Below are 22,676 nucleotides of genomic sequence, written 5' to 3'. Positions count from 1 at the left end.
TTAATTCGCAATTTCCAAATGCACATTTCTAGATAATGAAGTTTTAAAAGGAAATATGGTATTACTTCTTTTGGATTTAGGGTACTTGAGCCAGTTACTGTGGACTGAAAATTTGCTGTGCCTTTGATGCGTTTGTGAGCATAACTAACTTTATATTTATAAAGTAAGTCACATTAACCATCTTTATCCTTTTATTTTGTTCATTTTCTAATAAAACAAAATTGGAAGAAATAATTTCATTAAACTCAAACAACTTATATATAAAATAGGGTTCTTAATGCTACCCTACAATATAATACACCATGATTCTTTGTAAGCTTAAATCTTTGAAATACTACAATAAACGTAATATTGAAATCGCAATGTCTCTTCCAGTCACTTACTCGCACAAGTAACAAATACAACAATAGTAACAGCAAGTAACAAATACATAAAGTTACTTACCGTTTATGAAACGTCTTCATATCTCCGTCATTCTCTTTATACAGTGAATTTCATAATGGCGAACAATGTATTCCTGTCACACAGTATCATCCCCTACTTCTTAACTGAAGAATTTTCTTATTCAGTTGACAGAGAATTGTCTATCGAAGGGGGAAGACAAACGTTCGTCCTGTCCGTGTCTCTTATGGACATTAAACCGATACTTTGTCGTTTCCATCCCCTATTTATCAAACTATTTCTTCTCCTCAATCATTATCTGTCGTATAAACTCGAGAAGAAAACTACGAGTCAAAACAGTTGTGTTCACCGTAACAGGCATATGTATTGTTAAAGAGACGATCGTATAAGTAATTGCAGTAATCATACGGCTGGACAGAGGGAGCAGCAGCGGAAGACATCCGACTTCTTTATGAGAGTAGAAGGGTTAGTAGAAAGCGAAATGTCGATACACACTGCAGTGGTCAGTGATAGTCGAAGCTGCGTCGAGGGAAAACGTAGGTGCTGATTTTTCTGCACTCTTCGTTTGCATCTGAAAGAACAAGTACTTGTGAGGATAAGGACAATCGCAATCAAACCGCTGCAAAATAATGAGAATAGTCCGTTTAACAAGGAATCGTGTATAGTCAGATTTCTTCGGCGAGTAAACAAAAATGCAAGTGCTACGATTGATCTTCAAGCTCATAACATTGTGCGGATGCTGGCGGCCAGCTTCTTGGGACCCGACGCCCTGGAGATACATCTACAACATGTACGCGATGTTCTTTTACTCGATCTTACAACTAGCCTTTTTCGGAGGGGCCCTGGACCTCGCTCTCACTGTTGACAACCGAAACGATCTCAGCGAGAATTTGTACAAAACGATGGCTTTCGGTGTCGATTGTTATAAACTGGCCACCATGCTGGCCATGAGAGAAAACATTGGCATCCTGATGGACATCCTTGAATCGGAGCCGTTCGCACCCGTGGGCGACGAGGAGCTGGAAATCCGGACGAAGTTTGATAAATCGGCCGAGTGAGTTCCAAAATTCCATGCAGACGTTGGTGCGCTTTAAAGGATTTGTTGCGCAAGATTTTCATAAACCAATCCTACTATTTAAAAATAATAATTTCTCGACAATTTCCAGTGACAGACACCGCGATAGTTCTATCCAACCATGTCCTCCAACCTAATCCCTCAATTAAATGATGTAAAAAAAACTTTGTCAGTGAGTCAGTATCATGAACAGAGTTCTACACGTTTGCAGGAAGATCGTAAAAGTCTACATGACCGCTCTGGTGGTGTGGTCAGTGTGGACGGTGCTAGGAACGCTGCTGATGAATTTTACGAGCAGGAAGTTGCTGTACCGCGTCTGGCTGCCGTTCGAGTATACCTCAGCAACAATATACTCTCTGGTCTACCTGCACCACGCGCTCGCAACCCTGTTTTGCGTCACAGCGGCGGTCGCATACGACGGCCTGTTCGCCGGGCTGCTGGTACACATATACTCTCAGTTCGAGATACTCCGGTACCGTCTGCGAAACGTTCACAGGAGCGAGATCAATTCGGTGAAACATTGTACCCATCATCATGACCAGATCTACAAGTTGGTTCCCATGCTTCGTACCGGTAGAGATCCTAGGCAGCATCCATCGATTATGTTTTAACACATTGACTGCCCACTTTGAAGAAATCTGTCCTGGACGCCAACGTTTTTGTTTCTTTTAAATAAATAAATCACAATAAGTAAGAAATAATGATAAGTAAAAAATAATAGTAAATAAAAAATGGTACTAAGTAAAGGATAATAACAAGCATAAAGTAATATTAAATAGAAAATAATAATAAGCGTCTACCACGAGGTAACTCGTGGTTGGCAGTCAATATGTTAAATCACGTGAACGCTAAAATTAAGGAACCATAGCATGCCCGTGGGACATTTGAGGAGGATAATCGCTCAACATTGCCATTGCCTCCCTCTGAAATCGTTGCAGGTTTGCTTACATGGTAAACGACGAGTTCAAAACTGTGACGTTCCTGCAGTTCTTCAAGAGCACCGTCGTCCTGTGCTTCAGCCTCTATCAGCTGACGATGTCGGAGCTTGACAGCAGTCTAGCTGACGTGGGCCTTTATGTTTGCTGCACACTCCTGCAGGTTTTCTACTATTGTTGGTTCGGGAACGAGGTCAAGTTGAAGGTGCTTTTATCTTCTCGATCGTCATTCTATGATCCCATGATCGTTTGTTCCATTGCAATTTTTTGAGTTTAGTTCTGTACAGTATATGTAATACTTCATCTTGTTCTGAAATAGCGTAACTTGCCTTCGCAGGAATCAATTGCAATTCGGGTCCAATTTTCGTTCAGGTCAACAGGTCAATATATTGTGATCATGTCTACAAAGTTTCTCTTTGCAGAGTCTCGAAGTGCCCGACATGATTTTCGAAAGCGAGTGGACGTCGTTGAGCAACAAAGCGAAGAAGATTCTACTGATGATGATGAGACGGGCTACGGAGCCGATAGAGCTCAGCAGCCTCTACATCCTCACCGTCAACCTCGAGACCTTCAAGGCGGTTCGTACGAAATTGTTTCTTGTTTTCTTAAAAAGGGTCACTTACCGATCGATTATCAACCGATAAACGAAGTAACTGGAGTGTGTGTGTCTATTTGCCACAGATGCTCAAGATGTCTTACTCGGTATTCAGTCTGCTTCGGCAGAAACATTGACGATCGACTGGTCGTGGATTATGTGTTGCGTTAAATCGAAAATGTTGGTGCAATTTTATAGGCACAGAAACGAAGGTGAAGTGAGACAAAAAGTGGTCGACCGCTACTTTGATGTACTACGAAAAGTATACCCAGTAAATTAAAAGGTCCGAGAACGTTGTTTGCATTCATAAAACCTCCTCTATGCGAAATAGACCTAAAGACGTGGACGTTGAAGACAGTTAGAACATTGTTATGATACTAATGCTTTAGAAATGTTTCCAGTGATTCAATCGTTCGTGTAAAATGCACAAATTTATAAATATTATTATTTAGTAATAGTATTATTTCTTTTTGATTTAGGGTAGTTGAGCCGATTTTGCCTCTGGTTTATTTTTGAGCATAATTAACTTTATGTTTACAAAATAAGTCGTACTAAATGTCTTTATACTTATATTTTATTTACTTTTTAATAAAAATATTTAACGGAGTAATTTAATTACACTCAAACAACTTCTATATAAAATAGTGCTCTTAATGAAGTATGATTATGTGTATGCATAAATTTTTCAAATACGACAATAAAAGCCTATTGAAATCGCAATGCACTCGCTACAAGTAATTAATACAATTTGAAATAAAGAGCATTTTAGTAACAAAAAGTTACTCACCTTTCACGAAACGTCTTCATATCTGTGTCATTCTCTTTGCGCCGTAAAATCTAGAATGAGGGAAGGTTTATTCCTTTCACAGACTACCGTCCCCGACTTCTTGACCGAAGGATTTTTTTATTCAACCGATAGGGCATTGCCTATCAAAGGGGAAAGCAAAAAGGTTTGTCCACTCCTTGTCTCTTGTAGACATTATACCATCTGCAGCGTTCATTTCAATCCCTCATTTATCAAACAATGTCTTCTCCTCAATCATTATGCGTCGCATAAGCTGAAGAAGAAGAGAACGGGCCAAAAGAATTGTATTCACCGCAGCAGGTATATGTATTGTTAAAAAGGCGATCGCAGTAAGTAATTACCGTAATGATACGGCTGGACAGAGGGAACAGCGGCGAAAGACATCCGAGTTCTTTATGGGAATGGAAGGGTTAGTAGACAGCGAAATGTCAATACGCCATCGACAGTCAGTAACAGCTGGAGCTGCGCTGGGGAAAGACCAAGATTGATCATCCTGCACTCTTGCTTCGTATCTGAAAGGAGAAGCACTTGTGAGAATAAGGGCAACCACAATTACATTGCAGCGAAATCATGGGAGAATAGTCTGCTGAAGAACGAATCGCGGGTAGTCAGTTTCCTCGGCGGGCAAGCAAAGATGCAAGTGCTACGGTTGATATTCAAGCTGATAACATTGTGCGGATGTTGGCGACCAGCTTCTTGGAACTCGACACCCTGGAGGTACCTCTACAATGTGTACTCGGTGATGTGTTTCGTGATTATACATCTCGCCCTTTTCGGTGGCATTCTGGACCTCGCTCTCACCGTTGACAACCAGAACGATCTCAGCGAGAATTTATACAAAACCACAGCTTTCGCAGTCGATTGCTATAAATTGGCCAGCATGCTCGCCATGAGGGAGAACATGGGCGTTCTGATGGACACCCTTCAATCGGAGCCGTTCGCACCTGTGGGCGACGAGGAGCTGGAAATTCGGACGAAGTTTGACAAATCGGCCGAGTGAGTCGCAAAATTCCCTGCAGATGTTGGTGCGTTTTAAGGGATTTGTTGTACAACGATATTGTAATCTCTCTCGAATCTGTTCTCGGATGAATGGAGCAGAAAATTTTCATGAAATTCTATTACTTCTATTAATTCTATTACTTTATAACAAATAAAGAATAATTTTTTATAATAGTTAGATAATCTACAAGATCTGACAGAATTAATCGAGACGCTATATTTCATAAGTACAAGTGCATTCCAAAGTTAACCCCTTGCCATGCTATTTCGTTCTCTTTAGCCTGAATAAAGTTCTGATTTCTTGCCACCAGTATTTAAACATTTAAGCAAATGTAGACAGAAACAATCAATATAAATTATCTTTCACCTGCTTAGAAATTATTACAATCAAAAAACTTCTAATAATTATAACTATAAAGAAAATGGTACGGCAAGGGGTTAATTCAACTTTTAGTCAAATCGCCGAACTTGCTAAAAGGCAGAGAAATATCCAAAATTGTCAGCAGTGTCTAGCTTATAAAATTCTTTCTCAGTGTTCCTATCAATCCTCCAATTGAATTATCCACTAAAGATTTTGCTAGCGAATCAGCGTGACAAATAATATTTTACATGTTTACAGGAAAACCGTGAAAATCTATACGACCACCCTGGAGGTGTGGTCAGTGTGGACGGTGTTGGCAACGCTGCTGATGAATTTTTCGAGCAGAAAGTTGTTGTACCGCGTCTGGTTGCCGTTCGAGTATACCTCGGCAACGATATACTGCTTGGTCTACCTGCACCACGCACTGGCAACCGTAGTCTGCGTTACAGCGGTGGTCGCATACGACGGCCTGTTCGCCGGGCTGCTGGTACACATATACTCTCAGTTCGAGATACTCCGGCACCGTCTGCGAAACATTCACAAGAACGAGAACGATCTGGTGAAACACTGTGCCCATCATCATGACCAGATCTACAAGTTGGTTCCCAATGATTGGTACCCGTAATGATCCTAGGCGGCAGACGTCGATTACGTATTAAATCGCACGTGAACACTTAGAGTTAGGGAACCGTGTAACGTTCCACGGGTCCTTCGAGGACGGTGTTCTCCCATCATAGTCTTTGCCTCCCTCTGAAATCGTTGCAGGCTCGCCAAGATGGTGAACGACGAGTTCAAAGCCGTGATGCTCATGCAGTTTTTCATGAGCAGCACCATCCTGTGCTTCGACCTCTATCAGCTGACGTTGACGGATTTCGACTCCAATCTTGCTGACATTGTCATGTATGCTACGTGTGCACTTATGCAGATTTTCTACTTCTGTTGGTTCGGGAACGAGGTCAAGCTGAAGGTACTTTGATGTTATCAATCGTTTTCTTCTTGATCCACTTGCTCGTCGGATGATCGTTATTCTGTGATCTCTCTGTCCCTTGTTCGATTAGTACATTTTGAGTTGAGAACTATACAGTATGCTCTATCTTGCTCCTAAATAGCGTAACTTGCTTTCGGAGAAGCCATAATCGCGATTCGGGTCCAATTTTCATTCCGGTCAACAGATCTATATCGGGAGAAAACGTTTACAATGTTTCTCTTTGCAGAGTCTCGAGGTGCCCGACATGATTTTCGAATGCGAATGGACGTCGTTGAGCAATAAGACGAAGAAGATCCTTTTGATGATGATGAGGCGTGCCACGGTGCCAATAGAACTCTCCAGCCTACAGATCGTTACAGTCAACCTCGAAACCTTCAAGGCGGTTCGTACGAAATTGCTTTTTGTGCTTTTTAAATAGAGATTTATCAACTGATTAATGACCGATAAACGAAGTAACTCGAGTGTGTATGTCTATGTGCCACAGTTGCTCAAGATGTCTTACTCGATATTCAGTCTGCTTCAACAGAACCAATAACGATTAATCGATCGCGGACTACCTGTTTCGTTAAATCGGGAACGCTCTTGCTATTTTATAGACGCGAAATCGGAGGTGAAGAGGAAGAAAGTATGATCGACTGTACATTAATGTACATAAAGTATACGCAGTAAATTAATCGATTCGAGAATGTAGTTCGCTTTCATACAACCTCCCCATTGCGAAATAGACCTAACTGTTATCATGTTATCAATGTTATCATCCAAATTGTTTAAAAATGATTACACCGATTCAATCGATCGTGAAAGGTGCTAATTTATAAAGCTGCCTCTTTAATTCATATGAAAACTGTCTGATTTTCAATTTCACATTTCTAGCCAATGTAGCCTTAAACAAAAATATGATGCAATAGCATACTTTTCGACTTACTAAGACCTTTTATTCGAGACGAATAAACAGACAATAAAAATGATCTATACAAATCACAGAGACAATTTTTGATACAACAATCGATAAGTATAACTCGAAAGCGTGAACATTTTATAAGAAGATGCTTACCTTTTAAGTGATGTCTCCATGTCACCGTCGTTCTCCTTGCACAGTGAAATTCAGAATGGCGAAGGTATATTCCTGTCGCATAGTACCATCTCTTGCTTCTTAACTGAAGAATTTTTTTACCCAATTGACAGGGAATTTTCTATCAAAGGGGGAAGAGAAAATATTCTTCCTCTTCGTGTCTCTTATAGACATTAAACCGATACTTTGTTCCATCGTCGGTCTTCGTTTCAATACCCCATTTAGCAAACGATTTGTTCTCCTCGATCATTATGCGCCGCATAAGCTGGAGAAGAAAACTACAGGTCAAAAAAAATTGTATTCGCCGTAGCAGGTATATGTATTGTTAAAAAGGCGATCGCATAAGCTGCTGAGTAATTACCGTAATGATACGGCTGGACAGAGGGAACAGCAGAGGCAGCGAAATGTCAATACGCCATCGATAGCCAGTAACAGCTGCGACTGTTCTGGGGGAAGACCAAGGTTGATCATTCTGCACTCTTGCATCTGAAAAAGAATAAGTACTTGTCAGGATAAGGGTAACCACAATTACGTCGCAGCAAAATAATGAGAATAGTTTGTTCAAGAGCGAATCGCGTATAGCCAGGTTTCTTCGGCGAGGAAACGAAAATGAAATTGCTACGGTTGATCTTCAAGCTCATAACATTGTGCGGATGCTGGCGACCAGCTTCTTGGAACTCGACACCCTGGAGGTACCTCTACAATGTGTACGCGATATTGTTTTACTTGATTCTACATCTGGTCTTTTTCGGCGCGGCTCTGGACCTCGCTCTGATCGTTGACAACCAAAACGACTTCAGTGAGAATGTATTCAAGACCACCGGTTTCGCAATTAATTGCTATAAATTGTTCAGCATGTTGTTCATGAAGGAGAACATCGCTGCACTGATCGACACTCTTCAGACGGAGCCTTTCGCACCCGTGAGCGACGAGGAGCTGGAAATTCGGACGAAGTTTGACAAATCGGCCGAGTGAGTTTGCACAATTTAATGCAGATTTTTGTGCGTTTTAAGGGCGTTTCTGTACCAGAATATTATCATTTCTGATAAGAATACCTTTGTCAGAGGGGTCAGGAAATTCTCGAAACATTAGTCACTGATTTCTGCGGATTAATACACAGGGTGTTCCACAATTATTTTAACAGCCGAAAATGAGGGGTAGCTGAGGTCATTTGAAGTAACTTTTTCCTTTGCGAAAATGCGATCTGCGGCTTTGTTTACGAATTGTTAACGGAAAACACTGACCAATGAGAGGTGACGGCGCGAAGTTCGAGAGCCCGCAGCACGAGGCTTTGACAGATGGTCGGGACGGACTCGAGCCGCGTTCGAAGTATTGAACAAATCACGAAGCGAGAACATTCCAGATTTTTTTTACTACGTAACGAGTAGGAGATACGATTATTCGAGCCTTGCACCCCGTTGTTATAATTGTCGACAATCGATGACTATAAAAATGAGCAAGGAGACTCGAGTAATCGTATATCTCCTCTTCCCAAATTGTTCATTTTTGTGTAAAATCTGAGTATCGATTAGGGAGAATATACTCTATTCTTAATAAATCTGTAAATCAGCATGACGAAAATTGTTTCACATGTTTGCAGGAAGACCGCGAAAGTCTACACGACCGTTCTGGAGGTCTGGGCGGTGTGGACCGTGGTGGGGACGCTGCTGATGAATTTCGCGAGCAGGACATTGCTATACCGGGTCTGGTTACCGTTCGACTATACCTCGGCGACGATGTACTCCTTGGTCTCCCTGCACCACTCGCTAGCCACGATAGTCTGTGTCACGATATCAGTCGCATACGACGGCCTGTTCGCCGGGCTGCTGGTTCACATATACTCTCAGTTCGAGATACTGCGGCACCGTTTGCGAAACGTTCACAGGAACGAGATCGATTCCGTGAAACATTGTGCCCGCCATCATGACCAGATCTACAAGTTGGTTCCCATGCTTCGTACCGGTAGAGATCCTAACACGACGGACGACGATTATGCTTTAAATTGCACGTAGGAGTTAGGGAACCGTTTCACGTCCACGGGTGCTACGAGCAAAGGTATTCACCCACCATAGTCGTTGCCACCCTCTAAAATCGTTGCAGGTTAGCCAGCATGGTGAACGACGAGTTCAGATCTGTGATGTTCGTGCAGTTTTTTGTGAGCAGCACCATCCTTTGCTTCGACCTGTATCAGATGACGCTGACGAACCTCGACTCCAACCTTATTGACGTTCTCGTGTACTCCACGTGCACGCTTAGCCAGATATTCTACTATTGTTGGTTCGGGAACGAAGTCAAGCTGAAGGTTCTTTCATCTCATCAATCGTTTTCTTCTTGGTTCGTCAACTGCTGACCGGATGATCATCGTCCCGTGATCCCTCGGTCAGAGTTGAGAAAAGTCTTGATCTGATTAACGATTAACGATTTTAACTCGTTAATTGTTATTAGGCCGCGGATCTTTGTGCATAACGAAGATTTTCCAAGACGATTGTGAGAAGGAGAAATTAAGTTGATAAAGATTGTTTCTTTTGTTCGCTTTAAATAGTGTAACTCTTTTTATGTCTTCGCAATTTTGTATTTCAGCTATCCACATGAACGCGTAAAATCCTCAGTTATTATAAAAAAAACTCTTGTTATTATAAATTACTACGAATTAGATATAATAACCAACGAATTATAATCGTTGATCATTAATCAGATTAACGTTTATCGAGTTCGAGAAAATATATAGCGTGTTCCAGCTCGCTCCCAAATGATGTAACTTGCTTCGATTCAATTTTCATTCCGGTCGACACGTTCATATTGCGAGAAAACATGCCCACAAAGTTTCCGTTTGCAGAGTCTCGAGGTGCCGGACATGATTTTCGAAAGCGAATGGACGTCGTTGAGCAACAACACGAAAAAGATTCTACTGATGATGATGAGACGTGCTACGGTGCCGATCGAGCTCTCCAGCCTCCACATCGTCACTGTCAACCTCGAGACCTTCAAAGCGGTTCGTACGAAATTGCTTTTCCGTGCTTTCTAGAAAGAGATACTTATCGACGGATTAGCAATCGATAAACGAAGTAACTCGAGCGTGTGCATATTTACCGTAGTTGATCAAGATGTCTTACTCGGTATTCAGTCTGCTTCAACGGAACCAATAACGATAGACCGGTCGTGGACGATCTGTTGCGTTCGATCGGAAACGTGCTTGCGATTTTGTAGACACGGAAACGAGGGTGATAAGGTAGAGAATGTAGTCTTGCGATACTTTCATGTACTACGAAAAATATACGCAGTAAAGTAATCGGTCAGAGAACGTTGTTTACCTTTATACAATCTTCCGTTTGTGAAACGAAGACGTCGATGGTAAAGATAATTGCAAAATGTAGTATCATCCAGATTCCTTCACAGTGCAACTTCATAAAGCTGAAATAGAATTATAAAGACATTTCTGTGAGTTGTATCGTGGCTGTAAAGATGCAAAGTGATAGAGGTAATCAGAATTAGAAATCTTATATTAATTTTAGTAGAGGGCATCTGTAAAATCGTGATGATTCCGCGTGCAGAAATAAGATTGCCAATTAAATGAACATGGAAAGCTTGAGCGATCGTCACACTTGAATATATTTTTTGATTCAGGCACATGCTGTTATAAAAAGTGCGAAAAATTTAAATAAATTCCATCTCGTAATTCTTATAAAGCAATTTTTGTTAGTCGCTTTCAGGTCTCGGTAGGTATATTGTTAACAGGAAAAAGATCTACATCGTTTTAATCTATGAAAACAGCAAAGCTACGTCGACTTTTCTCAATTGCATCAGCGACGATAACAGTCCCCGTATCAAATCGCGCAAACCCGGTGAATCCCACGATCGTCGTCCGCGTGCCAGAGACCCTCCTTAACTATGTATTCAAAATTAGAAAGTGTTACTCGGTTGGCCATCGGAACTAAACACCTTTAAATATATTTTCTGGACCTGCTCCAACTATTCGTCGGGCGAGCGTAGCCGATGAATTCTGTCTGTTTACTCGGCGAAGAAAACACCGAGGGACATACCGTAGAATAATTTGCACTCACATCGCGCGCGACGTTCCTCTCAAGTAGAATGATTCCCACCAGGAAGCTGATCCTTCCGAGCTCTGCGATCGACGACGACGAACTGAAGAGCGGCTCGCCCTGCGGAGTTCATTTTTTATTAATTTTCGCGGAGGGCACGCGTTTCGCGGTCGGTCGAGTCATTATCGATACGCGTTTTTTGCATACACTCGACGTGTTTCGAGCGTCCCGGTCACAGTCGCGATGTAACAACGGGTTCACGGCGATAAAAAAAAATAAAGAAACCGAGGGTGGCTATACCAGAACCGGTCATAAGGCTTAATACCGGTACAATTTTCCCTAGGGAGCGGAAGTCACCGCGGTAATTATGGTCCCTATGATCGAGGGGAGTAAGGTGGAAGAGACAGGTAATAGCGGTCGCGATATATCCGTCTATAGCGGAGAGAAATGACGAGACAGGTGAAACAGTTGGATGCCGGCTTTTCACCTTCTCGATTCGAGGCGTAGCAATTTTCGTCGTCGACGTCGAATTCCATAGGATCGTATTTAACTCGAATTTCGCGGAATGCACAAGCTACCCCTCTCGTTCCTGTTGCTCACCTGCGTCGGCTACTGGAGACCGACCACCTGGCCGGCGAACTCGTTGAAATACTGGCTGTACAATGCGTACTCGTTGATCATGATCTTTCTGCTGTACCTTTTCACGTTCTACGCGTTCGTCGACGCCATAATTAGCAAGGATCTGAACACCACCACCGACAAGTTCTCGCTCTGCATCTCGGTGCTCGGCGTTTGCATGAAGGTCGCCAATCTGTTCATTCAGCGCAAGAGGATCGTCAGCGTGGTGAACAGCCTGTTGAAGAAGATCCATGTGCCAAGGGACGAGGAGGAGATGATCATACAGCGGAAGTTCGACAACCATGCCAGGTCAATCCCCTACAATTCAGTCTTGTAGCTGCACGAAACGACCCGACCGTCGGCTTCGATAAAATCCACTTTTCAAGAACGAAGCAACAGCTCTGTCATGCGACGCGCGAATGTTTAATCGTTCGAGTAAACGTCGACACGCGATAAATATAAATTTTCCGTTCCTTCTAAGGAATTGTTAACAATCGAAAATGTTCTGGTCGTTGTAACTGTATAGAGAGGGGTGAATTGACGCTACGACAGTCGAGCCAGAAACCTCAAGAATTCAATAAAGTTAAAATATTTGATTTTACGTTCCTAAGTTTCGACAACAGAATAATCCAGTTCTGCTTCGATTTTGAAGAAACGAATAACATTCCTATTTAAGCCGATTATGCATGAAATCTTCATCTATCGCAAGGGGTTGAAGTGTTAACGTTTCTTACAGAAAGCTGACGCTGTACTGCGAGGTGCTGAACGAATCGGCAGCGTCTGTCGGGACAGTGGGTCAATTGAACCAACTAATCAGCACAAGGACCCTGCCGATCTCGAACTGGGCGCCTTACGATCTGTCCTCGCCGACGATCTACGCCGCGTCTTGGATCCAGCAAACGCTGAGCCTGTTGGTGTGCGCGAACACCAGCGTGGCCCACGAGACCCTGATCTCCGGGCTGATGATCCAGATCAGCGCGCAATTCGAAATATTCTGCCATCGAGCGAGATCGCTACCAGCTTTGCTGACGGAAGCAGAGAGATTATCCCAATCCGCGGCGGACTTGAAGATCAGAAGGAAGAAGATTCTGAAGAACTTGATCGAGCACCAGCTCGGGATCTACAAGTGAGATGCGTGGCGTCCCATAATTATGTTAACAACCGGAAAAGGGTGATTCCTGAAGTCAATCGAAGTAACTTTTTCCTTGGCGAGAATGCAATCCGCGGCTTTGTTTACGAGTTATTAACGGAAAAACAGTGACCAACGCGAAAGCAGATTGCATTTTCGCCAAGGAAAAAGTTACTTCGAACGATCCCAGAAATCACCCCTTTCCGGGTGTTAACATAATTATGGGACATCCTGTATTCCTCCATCGCTCGATTGCCAGCGATTCGATGAGAATATTGAAACGATTGCAGATTCGCACACAATGTGAACACGGTTTTCCAGTACATGATCCTTCTGCAGCTCATGGTGAGCTCCATGGTGCTCTGCCTGACTATTTACAAAATGTCGACGGCGCACTCGCTCGACGTGAACTTCGCATGGAGCTTATCCTATTTGTGCAGCATGCTCATGCAGGTGTATTTATACTGCTGGTACGGAAACGAGGTGACGTTGAAGGTTGGCACCGAATTTCGTTTCCTTGAATCATTCGGCGCGCCGAACACGATCCAGAACCGACGGAAAAATCAGGCGCAAGCTTCTCGATCTTTCCTCGATTCGATCGGCTAGATCCTCTGAACTCGTCTCGGAGTGTCCTTCGTGGTTGGGCGAAATGTAATCGTAGATACGACTAATCATCTTGACTTCGATCGTTCGTGGGATAATTAGTCTGCGGATCTTTCTGCAAAATAAAATTTGTCTAAGTCAAGTCGTGACAATTTGTCAATCGTAATTAGTTGAAAATAATGTGACAATCTCCTTAAATTCTTCTCTTCTGATCAATGGTCAATCATAATTTAATCGTCCAATCGCGTCGATGAAATTCCCAGCTCCGATGCGTACACTAAATCCTCCCTAATTTACGCTCAACTTGTACACAAAATCGGGCAATTTGGGAAAAGAATATACGATTGTCAACGACTATAAAAAAGGCTTAAAAAGTCCTGATAAAAGGCCCGAATAATCGTACCACATCTTCCCAAATTCAGCGTGAATAAGGGAGAATTCACTGTATTTCGATCCCTGCAATTCATGAACAATGTTCGCAGAGCACAAAAGTCTGCGACGCCATTTACCAGATGGACTGGACCTCGCTTCCAGTGAGCATAGTGAAAGACCTGCTGATGATCATGATGAGGTCCAGGAAGCCTGTCAAAATGTCCAGCGCCCAGGTCATCACTCTGTCCACGGAGTCGTTCGTCACCGTTAGTTGAGAAACTGTTCGCCTCGTTCATGGAAACGAACGCTGTTTAACGATCGTGAATTCCAGATCATAAAGATGAGCTACTCGTCGTACAACATCTTGAAGGACTCGTCTAACAACTAACAGGTTCACCATCGGTCACGCTTACTTGATATTGTAATTTTGTAACTTTCGTAAGAATACTCGCGGAGACGTCATTACTACGATCAACAATTCCATATCAGAGGCGGAAAATAAATCGGCATGATCATCGCTCCGACCCTTAATTAGATCGCCTTTGCACGCTAATTTTTCTTCGGCCAGGGAAATCTGGCCGACGTCGACGAGATTAAAATGTCCGGCGAAATATTACAATTGTCAGACTCCGTTCGATTTAAAGCCGCGGAGTAAAATAGGAACCGAAGGCGAAACGGAGGTTTTGACCCACTTCGCTTCGGAAAATATTAACGTAACGTCTCTAGAACGACGTACTCGGATTATCTACCAGAGAGAACTGTTCACTTCTTTGAAAAATGATCTCGGTTCTCTACATGCTGAAAAATCTCAGCGATCGTTCTCAGCTGTACACCAGAAGATCCATGGGATCCCTGGATCGCTCGCGCGGTTCCAGAGCGTCGACTTCCCGGTGCTAACAGATATCCCCGAGATTCTCTCGTTTATTGTTCCTGTCGGTGCGATTGTAGCTAGTTAAAAGCTCCTCGACGTACAATTGACCGCAAAGCGGTCAAAAATAGCCGGCGGGCTACCGCCTCGCGACTCGGTCGGCAAAAATCGCGACAGCTTCGCAGGATTTTTCGGAACGGGCCGTTCGGATCTGTTCCGCGACTGCATCCGGTAATTCGATCCAATCTGTCATCCCGAGGCGCGGAACAGGGGATCGGAAGACGCGCGTTCCGATTCGAAATCGATCCCCGTCGTAGTCCGTGGATGATCGCGCTGGGCTCCAGTGTCTCTCCCCATTGGAAGGTGAGAGAAATTCCCGAGGAGCGGCGAGCAGAAAATAAACGTTCGGGGCCCCACCCCCGTAGAACTTTCCGTGGCGGTCCATTTTTGGGCTCCCCACCTCCGATCCTCGGCTCCGCCGCGAGTTCACGTCCCGCGTCGAGACGAAGACGAAGAAGCTCGCCGAAGCACCCTCGGACACTCGACTCGCGCCACTCTACTCGCTCGGGTTAGGTAAGTGAACTCCGAGCAAAAAACGTCCGAGGAAGGAGCACCGTCTCCGTGGATCCCCGTCTTCCTCTGCAGTCTCCGCTTCTCTTCACGTCACGTCCGAATCCGCGTTCGACCGCCGACGTGACGCGAGTGCCCGTAAAATTCCGAGACTCTGTGCCGTGGAACGAATTCCCGCGGAGGATCCGCCGATGGATCCGAGACGAATCGACCCTGTGGAGGATGGAGGAGGATTAGGCTTCTTGCTTGATCGCCGGAGAAGCTTGCGCTAACGGAGCTTCGGTTGCTCGGAGGCTTCAGGATCGCGCGGGCCCCGTCTGCCGTCTTGAAGGTTTTGAGCAAACTGCTTTCGCTTGTAAGTAGAACTTTTAACCTTGCTTCGCTGTTAACAATCGTGATAATCATGACGTTTATTACGATCGACGGGAGAAAGTCTCTGTGTTACGATGATACGACGATACGTCGCGCTAAATAGCGGTCGGGAAAAAAAGAGGAGAAAAGTGACGCGATAAAAAGATAAGATAAGTGATCGATAAATCGAACGAAGTCGGAATTATATCGAGATAATTGAATAGGGCGAAGAATGGTAATCGAGGCGAGACACTCTCGTCGCTCGAACGGGATCGTCGCAAGCTGGAATCGCATCGGATCGGTCCACTCGCATGCTATTTTCGACCTCTAACCGCGGAACGATCCGGTGGATGTTTCCTGGTAGCGAGCCTGATTCGCGGCAACGAGAGAGCTCGTCGATGTCCGTCGCGACGACGACGATCCGAGAATAAGCAGTCGGAATGATTGCAGATGAGAAGGAGACGCGGACGATCGCTTTCGCAAGAGCTTCTAACCAGCGCAGCTTTCGCACGACTAACGCTTCCAGAGCTTTTTCCAGGCTCGCCGTAATCATGCAGTAAGTAGCGCTCGCACTGTCAACTAACACGCCTCCTACATCGTCCGAAGCCGTCGCTTGACGAAGGCTCGAACAAGGTCCCCCGTTGTTATTGACTTTCGAGGATCTACTTTCTTATGTCACTTTGGCACTCGCGGGTAACCAGATGCCAAACGCCTTCCAGGCGCTATTAATAACCGGAAAGAGGGTCGAATGTTGCCATTCAGCTACCAAACGATCAATTAAATGACCCGGGCCCGCCTCCCGGCGATCGCCCATCGTTCGCACCCTTCCCCCAAATATTTACGGATCAAATTTTTCCCGAGGCTCCATCGCCGATCTGGATATTAACGAATGTTCCCACGCGATGTTCCTCGATGTAAACACCGCGGCCGTTTGCTCGACGGGCAAAATTCTGTTCAGGGCTCCGCGGAGAAATCGGCCGGTTATCTCTTTTCTTGGGAGTTCACGCGGGGATCGCGCGGCAAATCGGGTGCAATCGGGACGATTCTCGAGGTCCTTCGTGGATCCTCGAGAGATCCGTGCTCGCAGGACCTAGCAGCGGGATCGCGAGAGCCGCCGGGCGATGATTTCGTAAATGCTATTAATACGCGGCAGTTAGATCGAATGTCGGTCGTCGGTGGCGGCCAAGTAAAGCCCGTTCTTCTGGGTTACGCTCGTGCTTTTTGGCCTCCTCGCCTCGCGGCCTCAGAAACGCCGGCCGCCGTCCTCTCTTTTCGTCGTTCCGCGCATATTTATAGAGCCTGCCTATGGATGCTATTTCCGTAGACGCACCGACGTGCTCTCCATCTCTCTCTCTCTCTCTCTCTCTCTCTTTCTCTTGTCTCTCTTCGACGCGGCTCGCAGGCCGCGCGGTATCATCCGCCGGATTATGACTCGCAGAACCCACGGAGATCGACGAAATATGCAAGCCGCGGCTCTCCGCCTCGCACGCGGCCCGATCCTCTATTTTCAGGGTTAAAACTGGACGCTTCGAGAACCGGATGTCCTCCGCGTCGCGTCTTATATAGCGATAGAGGGCTATCAATCTCTTTAAGGAGCACACGGACATTGGTTCTGCAGATTTTTTCTCGAGCTTATTTTGATCCTTTTCGCTGCACGGAATGCGAAAGCTTCCGAGTTGTACCTGTTCGAAGAATGTGCAGATGCCCTACCAACTTTCAGGCGCGAGCACATTTCTCTTGGGCCGTTTCATTGGCTCAATGTTCCACGTGAAATACCTCGAGCTTTCGAGTTTGTCTACAGCAGACGATGAGCGGATACTGGAAAGTCTATTAACTTCTGATTACACAGATTTTCTTTTTCGATCTTCTTTTTATAAATAAGCTACCTGAATTTCCATTTAATGTTGGAACATGATTTATGAGTCGTTTCAAGGCTTTATCTTCGGCTCCGATAGACAAGAGACAGACGAAAGCACTTTTGGAAGCGTCAGTAGCTTCTGACGCCAATGATCTTCTCTTTGGGCATCTTTTTATGAAATATGCTACCTGAATTTCTGTTTAACATTGGATTATAATCTATGGATCATTTGAAGCTTCTGAAGGATCTGGCAAACATCCTACTGGAAGTCCTAGTAGCTTCTGACCCCAATGATCTCTTCTTTTCGACGTCTTCTTACCAAATTTCTATTGAATATTGAACTCCAATCACTGAAACATTTCGAAGCCTCATCTTTGGCTCCAGTGGGCAAGAATCTAGCGAAAGGCTATCTGCAAGCCCTAATTAGCTACCAAGGAAGTACTTAGGCGTCTCTTGATTGAATTGGTTCTCTCCGAGCTCATCCAGAGTTGATCGTAAACTATGGAATACTTCAGACTTTCGCGCGAACATCCCGAGAAACGATTTTCCCCAGGGACACTTGTTGAGAAAATCATCCGAACCCCGTTGGCCCGCGAAGTTCGAAAGGCGGATGCTCGCGATGCCCAAAGACCAAAGCCCTGCGACGAGAAGATGAAAGAACAATGGACATTCGACTAAATCGGACTTGGGTGATTCCAGTGAACTCGATAGTTTCTTGAAGGAAGCCGGCAGGAGAAAAAGGCCGCCATCATGGACGCGATCAAGAAGAAGATGCAAGCGATGAAGCTTGAGAAGGACAACGCGATGGACAAGGCCGACACCTGCGAGGGCCAGGCCAAGGAGGCGAACATGCGTGCGGACAAAGTGAACGAGGAAGTGAGCGACCTGCAGAAGAAGCTGACGCAAGTGGAGGGTGACCTGTCGGCGAACAAGAACGCTTTGGAGCAGGCGAACAAGGACCTGGAGGAGAAGGAGAAGGCTCTGACCAACGTGAGTGTGGTGTCGCTTGACGCGACGGGCTCCAGCTGCGATTGCTCCAGTTTATCTTGGCCCGGGTCCAACTGCGATTTTCGCCGACATGTTTTATTTTCGTTTTGTCACCGGGAGTCGCGACGCGACGCGACGGTCTCGCCTGTTTAAGATCGATGACTCAGTGTGACGCAGTTTTACGAACCCGAAGGATCATCTGTTCGGGCCCTAGCTCTCACCCTTCTACTCTCCCCTTTTAGGCACCGAGTGAGTCACTCCGCGGCTTTTTGGTTTCCAGGCGGAGTCCGAGGTCGCCGCTCTGAACCGCAAAGTCCAGCTGATTGAGGAGGACCTGGAGCGATCCGAGGAGAGATTGAACACCGCCACCGCCAAGTTAGCCGAGGCTTCTCAAGCTGCCGATGAGTCCAGCCGGTGACTGTCTCACGAATCGTTAAACATCTGTTCGGGTTCAGGGATTTTGGGACTGATCGATTGCTGTTTCAGTATGTGCAAAGTGTTGGAGAACCGTGCGCAGCAGGACGAGGAGAGGATGGACCAACTGACGAACCAGCTGAAGGAGGCCCGTCTGCTCGCTGAGGACGCCGACGGAAAATCCGACGAAGTCTCCCGGAAGCTGGCCTTCGTTGAAGACGAGCTGGAAGTAGCCGAGGACCGAGTCAAGTCCGGTGAAGCGTAAGTGCTCGCGTTCTTTCTTGAACAAAATTCCGATTTTTGGATCATGGGAGACGATCGAATTTTGCAGCAAGATCATGGAGTTGGAGGAGGAGCTCAAAGTCGTCGGCAACAGCTTGAAATCTTTGGAGGTCTCCGAAGAGAAGGTGAGTCCCTCGTTCGATTTCTTTCTTTTTTATCGTCCTTGAATCGAGTTTGGTACGACGTATTAACTGGATCCGTTTAGGCTAACCAAAGAGTCGAGGAGTTCAAGAGACAGCTCAAAACGTTGACGGTCAAGCTAAAGGAGGCTGAGGCCCGCGCGGAGTTCGCCGAGAAAACGGTCAAGAAGTTGCAGAAGGAGGTCGACAGGCTCGAAGGTCAGTCAGCGAACTTTTTCCTATGGGATCGAGATCATTAATAAGTGACTAGTGATTTACACATTCGTACAGCTTCGGGTATCGGCGGCCAAAGGGATGGATTTTCGTTGCGGGGGGAAAAAAACGTGGCGCCGTATTTTTAGACTATTTTGCATCGAACTCAGGCAGCCATGACGTAATTTGGCAAAATGACAACGGCGCTACCGTAATTCGGCTACGCTGGAATGGAATCAAAAGATTCGTGGTCAATTTGCCAACCTTGGGCGAACGTTGCCGCGCGAGCCGCGAAACCCTTTGATCGATTTCCGATGAACGTGAACAGAATCGCACGAACCGTTGACTAGCAACGGATAGAGACGGTTTACACGGTTTGCGGATGGTAGTCCGGGTAGATATCACCGCGCGACAATGACAGTACTCCGTGCAACACCACTGATTTTCTTTGCAGACGTATTGCACCAGCAGAAGGAGAAACGCAAAACGATTTGCGAAGAATTGGACAAGACGTTCTCTGAGCTTTCTGGCTACTAGAAACAAAAAAAAAGCAAAAGAGAATAAGATACGTTTACGACAAAAAGAACTCGGAAAGTCAGAAAGAAACGAATCCACTCACAAAATCGCTCGAAACTTCTCGTTTATTTCTTTGCTCAAAACTTGTTCTCTCAGTTTTATCGTTCACCGTCTCGAAGTGACTTTACCGCTTGAAGCTACATTTCTCCCTGTTTTCTTTTGTCGCTGTGCTTCCAAAGGGCGTATTATTTTTTTCATTCTGTTCCGTTACCAAAGTTTTCTCTCTCACTTTTAACAAACACCGTCACGTTTTTCCGTCACGTTTACAAAGAGCATCACATTTTACTTTCGCTTTTTTCTCTCTTTCTCTTCTCTCACATGCTCTCTCTCTCACTCATACAAGATTACATGTATACGCAAGTTACGTGTTCGCTGTTCCGCACGATCATCACTTTCCGAGGATTTTCCGCCAGGATTTTCTTTGAATTCTTTATACTCGTCCGATTTGGGAGCGCTTCGCTTATAAGTTTTCTTTCCTTTTGTTTTCTCTTCCGACAAAGAAATACACCCAGATTCTCACTATTCACGTTTAAGTTGAGCATCGTCTATTAATATCCACGCGTACATCGAAAAACACACAAGGCGCTTAACAGAATAAAATCTGAACGAAACCAAAAAAAAAATAAAAAAAAAATAAAAAAAAATAATAAAGAAAAGAAAAGTAAAAGAATAATAGAACAAAACAAACAAAAAAACAAAGCTTCGCACGTGTTTATGTGGGCCGTCGTACGCCAGGTACATTTGCCACCCTCTCGCAAAACCGTTTGCCTTACACTCGTGCAAAGGTATACTACACCTCACGATTCTTGCATGCTTCGAGCACTGTGATTAACCGACGAAGGAAATTACATCGAACGCCGTTTGTGATCGCTGGACTCTGTGCAAACTTACCGATACAACAAACAAACTAGAATCAACCCTTGCGGTGGTGGATTTCGGCGTACCTAGAGAGTCATTCTCTCGAAAAGATCGTATCAAATGCAAAGGGCCGGGGAGGCCGTACAATTAATGGTTCGACAATAAATTCGAATCTATGAAACGATCAGTCTAGTGGCACCAAAATCAACCGTCCCGGTCGATTTTGTTCACGCGATGCGGTTCCAAACGGTGCTGGCACACGAACAGTGGACAACGAGATGTAGTTTTCTTCCTCATTAGGAAGAAGATATTGAAGCTTCGTTTAGTAGTTTGCTTTCACACGCGTGCGAATGTGCGACACGATGCTTTTTCTGTACCATATTTTGTCTCGTACAAACACACCGACATACACCGCGTTGTACGACGCCAGTACACCTAGAGATTTTGAAGAGGCCAGTGTGCTTTTTGTAGAGCGAATGATCGCCGTACAATTTTTTGAGTAGGGGGCATAACAGTCTTCCCGTAGCCGAACCGACCAGAGGAAACAGTTCGAACCGATTTTAAAACCGCGACTTAGGTCCGTTCGAGCAAGTAGTATACGTCCTGCGCTTGCCCGATAGATCGCGATCTACCGTTTAGAATGACACCGTGATCTCTTAGGGCCGTGCTCATAGTCGCGCCTTACTCGCGTAAGACCTTGTTCGCATGATCTTAAGACGCCACCTAGATTCATTCGTTCATCCTTCAGATTTTTCTTAAGAGTACGGTAAATAAAGCTCGAATAATCGTGTCTCCTCTTCCCAAATTGTCCAGTTTCGTTTACAAGCTGTGTGGAACGATTCGTCTGTAATCCTAATAAGATCATGCATGAAACGGTCTTTTAAACGAGACTCGATTATGAACACGGCTCTCTCAGGCTGCATCCGTATTTCCCGTGCGTCAACTTTCGCTGCTTTATCGCGGATGCAGCTTTTTTGGACGACCGGACTTCGTAACCTAGTTTTCTATACGTAAAAGTGCACCGCAGAAAATGCTGCAGAATTTTCTGGTAGATTCTGCGGGGTGCGACGGGGGATCGTATCGGGCAGGCGCGTAGAACCGACGTAGACGGTCCGTAGGACCGTATCGATTAGATGGAAAGGGGTCGAAAGAGGATTTTGTTGGGTAGAAGGGTGTCGAGAGGCTTGGCTGACGTATTTTCCGAACATTGCAGACGAGCTGGGCATCAACAAGGACAGATACAAGTCGCTCGCCGACGAGATGGACTCGACGTTCGCCGAGTTGGCCGGATACTAAGCCGCCTCGTCGTTCCGTGCTTCCGTTTGACGATCGAGATCATTATCACGCGTGCGGGGAGATGGAACTGCTGCTACGACGCCGGATAATCAGTGCTCGGCGAGAGAACCAGGGAGCCGAGGACACGGTTCCGGGGGCCGGGCGTTATTATTTATCTAAATTATGCGACGAAGATGATCAATATACGGTGGAGATCGTAAGGAATTTTACTCTGTTACACTGTTGTACCAAATATTACACGAGACCCAATAAACTGCTGCAATGTGGTATGCGTTACTAATTAGACACGC

At 45.2% G+C, this 22,676-nt stretch overlaps 5 protein-coding genes across 11 annotated transcripts; 4 read left to right on the top strand and 1 right to left on the bottom strand.

Annotated features, from left to right (window-relative positions):
* Window positions 1-173: 173 nt before the first annotated feature.
* On the bottom strand, window positions 174-12,010 carry LOC143259379 (uncharacterized). Of its 4 annotated transcripts, none has more exons than XR_013033181.1 (8): window positions 11,873-12,010; window positions 11,294-11,392; window positions 10,544-10,643; window positions 7,594-7,718; window positions 7,215-7,510; window positions 4,154-4,324; window positions 3,795-4,065; window positions 174-973 (listed from the first exon to the last, which is right to left on the bottom strand). XR_013033181.1 is itself a non-coding variant. In XM_076521162.1 (6 exons), exons 4-6 carry the CDS (start codon window positions 3,812-3,814, stop codon window positions 690-692), a joined length of 219 nt encoding a protein of 72 aa, XP_076377277.1. In that variant the 5' UTR covers window positions 3,815-4,065; window positions 4,154-4,324; window positions 7,215-7,497; window positions 7,594-7,717; the 3' UTR covers window positions 174-689. The 4 variants fall into 4 exon arrangements, 1 of the variants encoding a protein (XP_076377277.1); XR_013033183.1 differs by having other exon boundaries at window positions 7,215-7,497; XR_013033182.1 differs by having other exon boundaries at window positions 10,544-11,392.
* On the top strand, window positions 1,095-3,231 carry LOC117223808 (odorant receptor 4-like). The gene is made up of 5 exons (XM_033476338.2): window positions 1,095-1,456; window positions 1,689-2,027; window positions 2,416-2,617; window positions 2,835-2,990; window positions 3,094-3,231. Exons 1-5 carry the CDS (start codon window positions 1,095-1,097, stop codon window positions 3,142-3,144), a joined length of 1,110 nt encoding a protein of 369 aa, XP_033332229.2. The 3' UTR covers window positions 3,145-3,231.
* LOC117223825 (putative odorant receptor 71a) lies at window positions 4,675-14,467 on the top strand. Its single transcript, XM_076521000.1, has 10 exons — window positions 4,675-4,808; window positions 5,431-5,769; window positions 5,938-6,139; window positions 6,387-6,542; window positions 11,616-11,679; window positions 11,836-12,199; window positions 12,627-13,016; window positions 13,310-13,514; window positions 14,105-14,260; window positions 14,326-14,467. Exons 1-10 carry the CDS (start codon window positions 4,693-4,695, stop codon window positions 14,380-14,382), a joined length of 2,049 nt encoding a protein of 682 aa, XP_076377115.1. The 5' UTR covers window positions 4,675-4,692; the 3' UTR covers window positions 14,383-14,467.
* On the top strand, window positions 7,733-10,533 carry LOC117223806 (putative odorant receptor 85d). Of its 4 annotated transcripts, none has more exons than XM_076521138.1 (6): window positions 7,741-7,939; window positions 8,087-8,203; window positions 8,833-9,171; window positions 9,333-9,534; window positions 10,069-10,224; window positions 10,328-10,533. In XM_076521138.1, the coding sequence occupies exons 1-6, from the start codon at window positions 7,842-7,844 to the stop codon at window positions 10,376-10,378; spliced, it is 963 nt and encodes a 320-aa protein (XP_076377253.1). In that variant the 5' UTR covers window positions 7,741-7,841; the 3' UTR covers window positions 10,379-10,533. The 4 variants fall into 4 exon arrangements, with proteins under 4 accessions (XP_076377254.1, XP_076377253.1, XP_076377252.1 ...); XM_076521137.1 differs by having other exon boundaries at window positions 7,743-7,924; window positions 8,033-8,203; XM_033476336.2 differs by having other exon boundaries at window positions 7,791-8,203.
* An 810-nt stretch (window positions 14,468-15,277) lies between the features above and the next one.
* Tm2 (tropomyosin 2) lies at window positions 15,278-22,671 on the top strand. The gene is made up of 7 exons (XM_033476362.2): window positions 15,278-15,435; window positions 18,341-18,631; window positions 18,909-19,042; window positions 19,115-19,303; window positions 19,374-19,449; window positions 19,530-19,662; window positions 22,304-22,671. Exons 2-7 carry the CDS (start codon window positions 18,392-18,394, stop codon window positions 22,384-22,386), a joined length of 855 nt encoding a protein of 284 aa, XP_033332253.1. The 5' UTR covers window positions 15,278-15,435; window positions 18,341-18,391; the 3' UTR covers window positions 22,387-22,671.
* The last annotated feature ends 5 nt before the right edge of the window (window positions 22,672-22,676 follow it).

Source organism: Megalopta genalis, chromosome 4, assembly GCF_051020955.1.
Source record: "Megalopta genalis isolate 19385.01 chromosome 4, iyMegGena1_principal, whole genome shotgun sequence".
Taxonomy (NCBI): Eukaryota; Metazoa; Arthropoda; class Insecta; order Hymenoptera; family Halictidae; genus Megalopta; species Megalopta genalis.
Note: the sequence above shows the minus strand (reverse complement) of the source record. Positions and strands in the feature narration are given on the sequence as shown.

Bases quoted from the DNA above. Each gene is read 5' to 3' on its own strand.
- LOC117223808 (XM_033476338.2), top strand. From the start codon at position 1,095: ATGCAAGTGCTACGATTGATCTTCAAGCTCATAACATTGTGCGGATGC. The intron at 2,028-2,415 runs GTTGGTTCCCAT...AAATCGTTGCAG, and splicing joins CATCATGACCAGATCTACAA to GTTTGCTTACATGGTAAACG. The intron at 2,991-3,093 runs GTTCGTACGAAA...TATTTGCCACAG, and splicing joins ACCTCGAGACCTTCAAGGCG to ATGCTCAAGATGTCTTACTC.
- LOC143259379 (XM_076521162.1), bottom strand. From the start codon at position 3,814: ATGAAGACGTTTCGTGAAAG. The intron at 974-3,794 runs GTGAGTAACTTT...TTGTTCTTTCAG, and splicing joins ATGAAGACGTTTCGTGAAAG to ATGCAAACGAAGAGTGCAGA. The intron at 726-810 runs GTATGATTACTG...TTTGACTCGTAG, and splicing joins GCTGCTCCCTCTGTCCAGCC to TTTTCTTCTCGAGTTTATAC.
- LOC117223825 (XM_076521000.1), top strand. From the start codon at position 4,693: ATGCTCGCCATGAGGGAGAACATGGGCGTTCTGATGGACACCCTTCAA. The intron at 6,543-11,615 runs GTTCGTACGAAA...AATTTTCCCTAG, and splicing joins ACCTCGAAACCTTCAAGGCG to GGAGCGGAAGTCACCGCGGT. The intron at 13,515-14,104 runs GTTGGCACCGAA...CAATGTTCGCAG, and splicing joins GAAACGAGGTGACGTTGAAG to AGCACAAAAGTCTGCGACGC.
- LOC117223806 (XM_033476336.2), top strand. From the start codon at position 7,842: ATGAAATTGCTACGGTTGATCTTCAAGCTCATAACATTGTGCGGATGC. The intron at 9,172-9,332 runs GTTGGTTCCCAT...AAATCGTTGCAG, and splicing joins CATCATGACCAGATCTACAA to GTTAGCCAGCATGGTGAACG. The intron at 10,225-10,327 runs GTTCGTACGAAA...TATTTACCGTAG, and splicing joins ACCTCGAGACCTTCAAAGCG to TTGATCAAGATGTCTTACTC.
- Tm2 (XM_033476362.2), top strand. From the start codon at position 18,392: ATGGACGCGATCAAGAAGAAGATGCAAGCGATGAAGCTTGAGAAGGAC. The intron at 19,043-19,114 runs GTGACTGTCTCA...TTGCTGTTTCAG, and splicing joins GCTGCCGATGAGTCCAGCCG to TATGTGCAAAGTGTTGGAGA. The intron at 19,450-19,529 runs GTGAGTCCCTCG...GGATCCGTTTAG, and splicing joins TGGAGGTCTCCGAAGAGAAG to GCTAACCAAAGAGTCGAGGA.